At 44.5% G+C, this 11,260-nt stretch overlaps 1 protein-coding gene across 1 annotated transcript; it reads left to right on the top strand.

Annotated features, from left to right (window-relative positions):
* Positions 1–64: 64 nt before the first annotated feature.
* Positions 65–11,004, top strand: EIF2B1 (eukaryotic translation initiation factor 2B subunit alpha). Its single transcript, XM_005904657.3, has 9 exons — positions 65–216; positions 1,093–1,194; positions 2,827–2,963; positions 3,095–3,211; positions 5,228–5,340; positions 5,970–6,038; positions 7,299–7,374; positions 9,283–9,408; positions 10,089–11,004. Exons 1-9 carry the CDS (start codon positions 204–206, stop codon positions 10,251–10,253), a joined length of 918 nt encoding a protein of 305 aa, XP_005904719.1. The 5' UTR covers positions 65–203; the 3' UTR covers positions 10,254–11,004.
* Positions 11,005–11,260: the final 256 nt, after the last annotated feature.

The raw sequence follows: 11,260 nt of genomic DNA, 5'->3' as shown, positions 1-11,260 counted from the left end.
GGCGCCGCCGAGTGACGTAAGAGACGGCGTGGTTCAGGCCGCGCGCCGTACCCACAGCCCCGCCCCCAAGGCGCCGGAAGTGGAGTGTAGAGCGTGGCTGCGCGCTGTCAGTCAGTGTGGTGCTGAGTCCGCGCGGCGGCGGGACCAGTCCAGGCGTCTTGTGCGGCTCTGGGCCTCTCAGGCTCCGCGGTCCAGAGTGCACCATGGACAACACGGGTAAATCGGGACTTGTTGGGCCTGCTGGGCCTAGGGCGGAGCCGCGCAGGGGTCCCTCCACCTCACATGCCCAGACTGGGCTCCGGGCGCGGTCAGTTTTCAAGCTCAGGCTGTTTGGTCGGATGTGGTCCCTCTAGTCACAACTAAAACCCTCTCGCTGCTCATGTATCCAGGGAATGGGTCTTGGGTGTATCCCAGACATACCTTCTGCCCACGCTTTCCAGTGCCCTCCAAAAACGTGAGATTTCGGACGAATGTGCGGGTCTTCGAAGTCTTGATTTCTTCATATGTGAAGTATGAGTAAGACTCCCTGAACCTGCCCTGTTGAATATGGTACCAGAATCAAAAGAAAGGCGTATTTGATGTGCCTGTCTTGAGTGGTTATCAAGGTGTTTTATTAAGTGAAGAACAAGGGCAAACTAATATGTATATAGTACCTTTCATGTAAAAAAGCAGAGTAGACTTCTACATCACATACATATGTAGGTGTATGTAGGTAGGTGAATAGGCTTCACTTGGCATAGACTGTCTGGAGGGGTGCAGGAGAAATCAGTAGGCAGGTTGGCTCTGGGATTTTTTGCAGACTTGCGGTCAAGAATAAGGGTGAGAATGACCTTTCACTATCATTTGGTGGGGCTTAAATTTTATTTCATATTACATGGGCTAGATTTTTCAAAATGAGAAAGAGCTTGCAAATAGTAAAGTGATGTCATTTCTATTCCCATCAACATTTTCTGTGTCCCTGAAGCCAAACACCCTGCAAAGGAACTATTTTTTAAATTAGTTTGCTTTTTAAAGTGAGCAGTCATTGATAAGCTCTGTGGTTGTCTCTCCTGCTAAATGAATTCGCTGAATCAATTTTTTCTCCCTTCCCAGAGTTAATCGAATACTTTAAGTCTCAGATAAAAGAAGATCCTGACATGGCCTCAGCAGTAGCTGCCATCCGGACTTTACTGGAGTACTTGAGAAGAGATACAGGTAAAAGGGGTCCGCCTCCATCGCTCCAGGTGTTAGGAAAGTCTGCTTGTAACTGTTAAAATTGTAGAAAGTGAGAGATGGATGTGTGCTGATATAAGGTAATACAGCCTCAAGCTCAGTTTCTCCCTTCGTTTCAGTCCTTTCAACGTGGAGAGAGCCCTCAAGTTAGGATCCAATGGGTCTCTTCTCACAAATGAAATATACTTTGTTTTTTTCTTAAGTTTTTTTTTTTTTAAATGTGAACCATTTTTTAAAAAGTCTTTATTTGTTATCATGTTGCTTCTGTTTTATGTGTTGGTTTTTTGGCTGTGTGGCATATGGGATCTTTGCTTCCCAACCAGGGAGCTGTTTGATAACCAGCACCCCCTGCATTGGAAGGTGAAGTCTTTAACCACTGGACTGCCAGGGAAGCCCCTGAAATGTACTTTGAATCAAGAAGGACCATATTATGCCAGGTTAACTGTGAAGCTTAAATTACAGCCATCGTTCAGCTTTACAAGTGTTTATTGAGCTTCTGTCTTGTGACAGATTCTTTGCAGTTGCTATAGAGAATGTTCTAGTATAAATTCTAGCTTTAATATCATCATTGTGAGCATTGTGAATTCAGTCATCCCAAATGTAAACTTCTGGGTATAAACAAAATAATAATAAAAATAATAAAGTATTCTTTAATTTAAAGGGCTGACCTAGAGATGCATGTCTCTAAGACGACCTCCAGCATCTTCCCATTATACTTATACTAATATCCAAACATCTAAGCCTTATCTGCAGCAGCCTGCAGACCTCTTCTGTCACTACTTAATTTCCTTCCATGCTGTCCCTCGCTGAACTGTGCATCACTCTGGCCTTTCTCATACCAATTTTATTCCCATCTTGGGGCCTTTGCGTTGGTATAGTCTGCATCTGAGGCTTTGCCCACTGCATCTTTACTCAGCTGGATACTTTCTTACTCGGGTCTCTGTTTAAAAGGCCCAGATTCCAAGAGACCATTCCCTGCTAACTTTGTCTGAAGTAGTCCCACCTTTTTCATCATTCTGCTTTTTTCTGTCCTCAATTCAATCTGAATAACTTGTTTATTTCTTTGTGTGCTTATTTACTGTCTACCTGTCCCAGTAGAAAGAGAGTCCTGGAAATTCCCTGGCAGTCCAGTGATCAGGACTCTGCACTTCACTGCCGAGGGAATCAGGGGAACTGAGATCCGCAAGCCAGGCAGCACAAGCAAGAAGAAAAAGAGAAAAGGGAAAGAAAGGCAGCTCCATCAGAACAGGGGCTGGGCACGTTCACTGATGTTATCTCTGGCATCTAGGAAGTGTGTGTGCTCAGTAGCTTCAGTCGTGTCCTACTCTTTGTGACCCCATGGACCATAGCCCACCAGGCTCCTCTGTCCATGGAATTTCCCAGGCAAGAGTACTCGAGTGAGTTGCCATTTCCTTCTCCAGGGGATCTTCCTGACCCAGGGATCAAACCCACATCTCCTGCATTGCAGGCGGATTCTTTATCTGCTGAGCCATCAGACAGCCTGGCTACAGCCTACACCCAGTCCACACTGGCTGAATGAATGAATGAATCGCAGACCCATCAAGGGGCTGTGATACTGAAATGAACATCATGTTGCTCATGTGATCATTCCAGGGGAGACAATCCAGGGCCTGAGGGCGAATCTCACCAGTGCCATAGAAACCCTGTGTGGCGTGGACTCTTCTGTGGCCGTGTCATCGGGCGGGGAGCTCTTCCTGCGTTTCATCAGCCTGACCTCCCTGGAATACTCTGTAAGCCCTGCCCTCCCCCGGTCACCACTCTGCTTCTGTGTTTGGCCACAAGTATTCTCAGCTTGACCTGGATCCTCCCCTTCCCCTGGATCCTCCCGTTCCCCTCATGTTGCTCTTTTTTTTTCCCCTAGGATTACTCCAAATGTAAAAAGATCATGATTGAGCGGGGAGAGATTTTCCTCAGGAGAATATCACTGTCAAGAAATAAAATTGCAGATCTGTGCCATACTTTCATCAAAGATGGGGCGGTGAGTACGTCATGATCGTGGGTGGTGATTGGGAGCAAGGACTTTGGCATCAGACTCCTGGGGTAAAATCCCGCCTCTGCCACTTACTTGCTGTGTGATCTTGGACAAGTTACTTAAGCTCTCTGTGCTGTACTTTTCTCATCTTTTCAAATAAGGGTAATTATAGTACTTACCTCATAGGGCTGCTGTAAGGATTAATGAGATGGTGTGTGTAAGGACTCTGCACTATGCCTGGGACACACTAAGCAGTGTCTAAAAGTAGATGTTATATCATAGGTGGTTGTCGTTTTAAAGAGGCAGAGGAAAACCCTGGGACAGCATGGATGATTCTCGATTTGAAAAGCTGTCTTACTAAAGAAGTGCTTTTTCTTACTGGATATGTACTAAACTGATCTGAATTAAGTCAGCACAGCTCCTGTCACTGGTTTATCCTGACTCTCTTCCTGCCGAAGGTTAGCACTGGACTGAGATTTTTTCATCTTCATTCCAAATGCTGTCACGGAGATGCAAAGCTGCCAGGTGTTGATAACCTAAGTGAGGAAAGACAGGAGCAGCACATTAAGTCAGTCTTCCAGCAAAGGGGTCATAAAACTTTCATGACATCTCTTCGCCAGCACACATCCTTTCTGCCAACTAGGCCTCCACCAACTGTAAAAGTATTTACTTGCATCTGGACTCTGAAATCTTGTCCTCTGTTTTATTACTCCCTTCCCAGCCTCTGAATTATGTTATTAAATAAATGACGTAATAGATGCAGCTGGCACTGGTACAAAAGCCGGCTTCAAGCAAAGCCATTCTGAGACCAGGTGGAGGCAAGCTGGTGACTGCTTCTCGCTGAGGCCTCCTCCTTCCCAGCAGTTGCACGAGAGGGTTCGTTCACCTCGTGGAGTTTAATGTGTAGTAACCACCTGCATCAGTGCTGTTTAGGGTAAATTATGAGCAGAGTGGCTTAAATTCAAGCATGTAGGTGACCCACCTGGAGATCTTTTAAAGTGCATATTCTGGGACTTCTTTGGCAGTCCAGGGGTGAAAACTTTGCACTTCCAATGCAGGGGGCATGGTTTCGATCCCTGGTCAGAGAACTAGGATGCTCCCTTGCCATGCAGCATGGCCAAAAATTTTTTAATATTAATATAAATATGTAAATATAAATTAAAATGCACATTCTGGTTCAGTGAGACAGGTGGGGCCTGAGAACCTGTATTTCTAATAAGCTCTCAGGCAAGACCGAGAAAGGAGCCAGGGAGCTGGTCCCTCCACCTTGCTTTACTCTGTCCTCTGCACTCTGTTCCTTAGAACATCTTGATTCCATCTAAGTATCTACAAATTGTGTCCAGTCCACAGTTGGGTTTTACCCCAAACTGTATAAAAGTTTTAAAAAATGAGTCAACATTGAAATACTGGATTTTAGCTCCTCTAGAAAAATCAGATGATCCAGCAGCAGTGGGCCCCATGTGACAACAGCCGGAGGTCAGCCTTCGTGCTCCGCTGCTGGCCCCACCAGCCCTTTATGCCAGCTGCCCGGTGCTTAAAGGCCCAGGTGTGCAGACTAGGTCTTGGAATTCGGGAAACCAACCCAAAGGAACCTAACAGCCTTCAGACAGAAAGGCTTTTGTATCTGAGTAACACCACATGGAGATGCCACTTCTGTGCTTGCTATGAAAAGAGGAGACCCATGATATATTCCTCTGGCAGAAAACTTTTTCAGATTGTATCAATAGGGACTTCCCTGACCATCCAGTGGTTAAGACTGCAGGCTTCCTTGCAAGGGGCAAGGGTTTGATCCCTGGTTGGGGAACTATGATCTCGCATGCAGCACTGTGTGGCAAAAACAAAAAGTATCAATATATGAGCTTAAACTCACTGTATTGTCAGGGATCTGCTTTCTGATTACAGTTGATTTGTGCGAAAGCATACAGAGAAACTTTAGGGTACCAGGAACACACACTGGAGTGGCAGAGAGTCTGAGTGATCGTTGGAAGCTTGCACTTTTGACAGCGCTTTCTCTACCCACAGAGAATATTAACACACGCCTACTCCAGAGTGGTCCTGAGAGTCTTGGAAGCTGCCGTGGCAGCCAAGAAGCGTTTCAGTGTGTACATTACGGAGTCACAGCCTGACTTATCAGGGCAAGTATCTTTCCCTGTGGTCATGTGCCCAGCAGTCCCTTTAATGAGCAAACTGAGGATGAGACTCCATTGTAAAAGCAGCCAGACGAAGTCCCCAATTTTCTGTCAATCAGCATCGCCTTTCACACTGCCCGTCCCTGCTCCTGGAAGAAAAATCACCATGAATTTGGAGTAGGTCACAGTATAGCGTCTAGGGGTTTTATTTAGTACTTAAATCAGATATAAACTGAAAGGTTTATATCAAGGAATAGATAGTTACATTTCTTATGTATCCAGAACATAATAAAACCCTTTTTTTCCCTGAATTTACATATCCCTGCACAGCCCCAAGAGCACAGTTTTCCTAAAATACATACTTTTAAAGAACCCAAATGCTTCCTTAGTCCAGAATCTTGGGATCATCCCCTTAGTCCATTAACTGAGGGGACTTCCCTGGCGGTCCAGTAGTTAAGACTCCATGCTTCCAATGCAGGGAGTATGGGTAAAATATGGTCCTCATTAAAAAAAAAAAAAATTAACTGAGTTTCTAGCTAATGTGATTTATCATTGTCCAAATTAAGTGACTCACCAGTCTCTATGATAGGGACTTTCTTGAACTTTTTCTAACATTCTCAAAATGTCACTTTCAGTAAGAAGATGGCCAAAGCCCTCTGCCACCTCAACGTCCCTGTCACTGTGGTCCTTGATGCTGCAGTTGGGTAAGCGCCCGGCTCCCCCATCACAATTACGTTTCCTCACCTGCCCGCTCCCAGGGTTGGCTTGGAGCAGGGTTTCTAGATGGAGGGTTCCAGTCTCATTCATAAAACAAGAGTGGGCAGCGTCCTGCCTTCTAATTGACAGCAGCACTAAACCAGCAAGTGTTCATGATAAGAACTGGATGGTGTACACACGAGACAGGGCTGTAAGATGCTGGGGAGAGCTGGATACATGGCATCATGGTGCGTTTAAAAAAAAATATTTATTTGGCTATGTCAGGTCTTAGTTATGGCATGCAGGATCTTTAATTGCAGCATGTGGGATCTAGTTCCCCGACCAGCGATGGAACCCAGACCCCCTGCATTGGGAATGCAGAATCTTAGCCACAGGACCACCAGGGAAGCCCCTTATGGTGCATTTTAAGAGCAAGGTTAATGGGTTAGCATCCGTAATCAGTGCTCTCTCTTCATCTAAAGACACGGGTTGTCGTCAGTGGCACTCCAGAATTTTTCATCTCTTGTGTACAACTTCACTCCTAAAGCTGAGGTGACATGCTCCATGGATTGGCAGTGTGGCTCATAAGAGAAAACAGGAATAACAATCCCTTGGGAAGAAAACACACAGAAGGATGATTAAGGAAATTAGGAATGTGTTTAAGAGTAAATATTTTGGGGACTTTGCTGGCAGTCCAGTGGTTAAAATTCTGTGATTTCACTGCATGAGTATGGGTTCAGTCCCTGGTCTGGGAACTGAGATCCTGCATGCTGCGCACTGTGGCCAAAAAATATGGGGGGGGAGTAAACATTTTGAAGGATTCTAGTAATTGCTTGTTTTAAAAGGTAAATTGGCCCCCACCCTACCTGTAAAATTTTTGAATGGCGTAACATTTTTTTCCGACTTCAGATCACATCAGGTTTTTAAATTTTTGTTTTGTTCGTGTTGATGTAGAACAAAAAATAGTGTGCCACAGGTAATAAAGATAAATGCTGAGTCATGAAATCCTTGCTTCAGCTACACATGTAAGCATGTGCCTACTGGGTGGCGGCATGAGTTCTACACCTTATCGCAGTGTCATCAAAATGGGTTTTGGTGCCCCTGTAGCAGAACCAGTAACAGTGCCAGGGGCTGTCTCGGGTGTTCAGTGCTCTTTGGAAGAAAGTTATGAGAGGAACATGCTTTGCTGAAAATGGGAGTATTAATCTTTGCAGGTGATGTTGCAAGAGCAAAGAAAAGGAGCATTAAAAATTTTTTCATTTCTGTAGCTACATCATGGAGAAAGTGGATCTTGTCATAGTTGGTGCTGAAGGAGTTGTTGAAAACGGAGGAATCATTAACAAGGTAGGAGCATCAGTTCTCCACAGGTCCTTGCTCAGGGCATGGAGCTGCACTAATAATCTCAGGCACCCAACCGCATTGTGTATCATGGTTCATTCCTCTAACCCTGCTTAGCTTCAGGATTCCACCATTGCAACCAGTGGTTTCCCAGTTCCTGAGCCACTGCAGTGGGGTCAGTCAGATTCTGGTCAGATTTCTTTCTGCTTTGGAGATTGATCTGTGTAGATCAGGAGAATGTATTTATACTTATTCAAAACATGCTTTACTTGGAATTGGGTTTTTTCTTTTTAATGGAGCATATTTGACATCAATATATTTAAAATTTATCTGTTGCTTCACATGGAAAGACTTCCTGATAGTCTGTTGTGTTTGATAAAGTATGTACAACATAAAGTTTGCCATCATAATCATTTTTAAGTGTACAGTTCGGTGTCATTAATTACATCCCACATTATGGTGCAGCCATAACCACTGTCCTCAAAACTTTTCCATCACCCAGAAGAACTGTCACAAAACTCTATTTCTCTCTCCCATCCCCTAAGCTATTTTCTGTCTCCATGATTTTTCCCCATTCTAGGTACCTTATGTAAGTGGACTCACACAGTATCTGTCTCTTTTTTATTTCACTTGGCATGTTTTCAAAGCTCACCTTACTGTACAGGTGTCCGTGCTTCATTCCTTTTTATGGCTGCATGATGTACCAATGAATGGTTGGACCAGAGGTGTCTATCCATTCAGCTGTTGATGAATACCTTTTGACTGTTGTGACTAATACTGCTGACAACATAGGTGTACAATTACTTATTTGAGTTTCTGTTTTCGATTTTTTGGTGTATATACTTAAGAGTGGAATTGCTGGGTCACATGGTATTTCTGTGTTTAGCTTTTTGACGAACTGCCAAACTGTTTTCCCCAGCAGCTGCATCATGTTACATTCCCATCAGAAACACATAAGGATTCCAAGTTTCTCTATATCCTTGCCAATACTTGTTTTTTTTTTTTTTTTTAAATTATAATCATCCTAGCTTGAAACTCAGCATTCAAAAAATTAAGATCATGGCATCTGGTCTCATCACTTCATGGCAAATAGATTGGGAAAAAGTGGAAACAGTGACAGATTTTATTTTCTTGGGCTCCAAAATCACTGCAGATGGTGACTTGTAGCCACAAAATTAAAAGACACTTGCTCTTGGAAGAAAAGCTATGACAAACGTAGACAGCATATTAAAAAGCAGAGACATCCCTTTGCTGACAAAGGTCCATATAGTCAAAGCTGTGGTTTTTCCAGTAGTCATGTACAGATGTGAGTTGGGACCACAAAGGAGGTTGAGTACCAAAGAACTGATGCTTTCAAACTGTGGTGCTGGAGAATACTCGAGAGTCCCTTGGACAGCAAGATCAAACCAGTCAATCCTAAAGGAAATCAACTCTGAATATTAATTGGAAGGATTGATGCCGAAGCTCCAATACTTTGGCCACCTGATGGGTAGAGCCCACTCATTGGAAAAGCCCCTGATGCTGGGAAAGATTGAGGGCAGGAGGAGAAGGGGAGAGCGGAGGATGAGATGGTTGGATGGCATCACCAACTCAATGGACATGAGTTTGAGCAAACTAGGAGACAGAGTTGGACAGGACTTAGCGACTGAACAATCCTAGTGGGTGTGACGCAGTATCTAATTGTGGTTTTGACTTGTGTTTCTGTAATGACTAAGACTCTTGAGCATCTTTTCATGTGTTTATTGGCCATTTGTAGATCTTTGGAGAAATAGCTATTGCTTTCTTTTTTAAAAGATCCTCTTTAATTCCAAAGCCAGAAGTACATATATTACGTTCACTCATAGACTTTCTGTTGCTTCCACTACAGGTGTGCTGTAAGATCTCACCTTTCTCCATTGTTCTCTGACTTCCCAGATTGGAACTAACCAGATGGCCGTGTGCGCCAAAGCACAGAACAAGCCATTTTATGTTGTTGCAGAAAGTTTCAAGTTTGTACGACTCTTCCCACTAAACCAGCAAGATGTCCCAGATAAGTTTAAGGCAAGAGTTTTACATATTATAAGGGGTATTTGAGTCTAAACTGAAACCTTTGGAAAAATGCAGTGCTAAGAATGTTCCAATAAGTTTTTCATTTCACATTGCTATTTTTTCTCATATACAGGATACACAGATAAATTGGTGGTTGTTGAACAGTCTAACTTGTCCCCAGAATTTCAGTCTTTTGTCTCTCACTTAAGCACTAGATATAGGCCAAGCAGGCAGGGAAAGTTGGTAGGTAATGAAGCTTTGGGTCAGCTCTCTGGGCTCACCTGCCATCTCCATCACCTGTTAACCATGTGATCTTAGGCAGGTCCTCTCACTGTAAGGTTTATGAACTTCACTTATCTGTACAGGGCTTGTGATGCTCCAGAGATAATCTATGGAATGTAGCACAGTGCCTGGCACTTAGCTTTCTATAAATGCTCTAAACAGTTGTCTTGAGAGGTCTCGAGGGGTTACCCCAGCACACTCATGAGGGGACACATGGCTTAAGGTTTTCTCTAATGACCTGGCTGACCCAAGCCACACTCGGTCCCCTGGGCAGTGTGCAACACAGTCGGCCTCCCCGTTTCCAGAGGGCACTTTCAGGCAGGAGCACCTCAGTTGCTCAGGCCAAGGCCTCACCAGTTCAGAGCCCTCAGTCTATGGGGCAGACTAATGTTGGTTTCCTGTCTCCTCAGTACAAGGCGGATACTCTGAAGTCTGTACAGACTGGACAGGACCTCAGAGAGGAGCACCCGTGGGTCGACTACACCTCCCCTTCCTTAATCACGCTGCTGTTTACAGACCTGGGGGTGCTGACGCCCTCAGCCGTCAGCGACGAACTCATCAAGCTCTACCTATAAACACCGGGTCCTTTCCTGCTGGTGGATGTCGGATATGGGGAGAAGTCTCTTGGCCCCTTCGTGAGCCAGGCCAAAACCAAATTGTTTTTTCTGAAGTTTTATGGACTAAGGACTTAAAATCCTAACTCTTGGGAAGTTTTTTATTCATTTCAGTCCCATCTAAAATGCATTCATGGTTCCCCTAAAGCCCAACCTAAATTGTGCTCTTATGGTGTTTGCAGACACTTCCAATAAGATTATTGGCTGTTTGACTGATGGATGAAGATGTACCCACTCTCCCTCCCTTCAACTCCCCCACATTCCAGACTGATTTGCCAAAAGCATCCATGAAAGACAAGCAGGCCCAAGAGGGCAGTGGTCCAAACTACAGCCAGGTGCCCATCCAGTAACCAGCAGCTGCCCAAGACCAGGCTCCACGCAGTGCTGGATGAAAAAGGCAGGCAACGCTCACTGAATCAGGCTCCCAGCGGTGAATACGAGCTGAGGGCTGTCATCTCCACAAAAGAATCAAGGCAAAGAGAGTGGAAACTATTGCAAGAACCCAAGAACAGGTATTAATGGCCTCTTTGGCCAGAGTATCCTGCACGGCTCATCAGTTATGAAGATGCCTTCCAGAATATTTGTAAACTTAAAATTCTATATCTGGGAAAAGATGTGACTTGAAACATATTTGGGTCCTGAACAGCTTTTTAAAATCGTTCTTGGGAACAAACTCAGCATCTTTTCAAATAAATTACATGAAAGATTTTGATACGGCGTCGCATTGCACTTCAAGCTGACCCTGGCCCAGCCAGAGGGCTCTGACACTAGATGTGCTGTCCATCTTGGTAAAGACACTAGGCAGCCACCTTCATGTACTTAAGGCAGTGGATTAGAACTACAGTTTATTCAACAGGAGGTGTAATTTTCTCTCCCAGAATGACTTGCTGCTGCTTTTTCATATACTCACCAATAAAACAGTACTACGGGCTGTGTGGGTGTTCAGTGCAGTACATCAAAGAGAGAAC

This window comes from Bos mutus, chromosome 17 (genome assembly GCF_027580195.1).
Source record: "Bos mutus isolate GX-2022 chromosome 17, NWIPB_WYAK_1.1, whole genome shotgun sequence".
Taxonomy (NCBI): domain Eukaryota; kingdom Metazoa; phylum Chordata; class Mammalia; order Artiodactyla; family Bovidae; genus Bos; species Bos mutus.
This window is presented reverse-complemented; position numbering and strand designations above follow the sequence as displayed.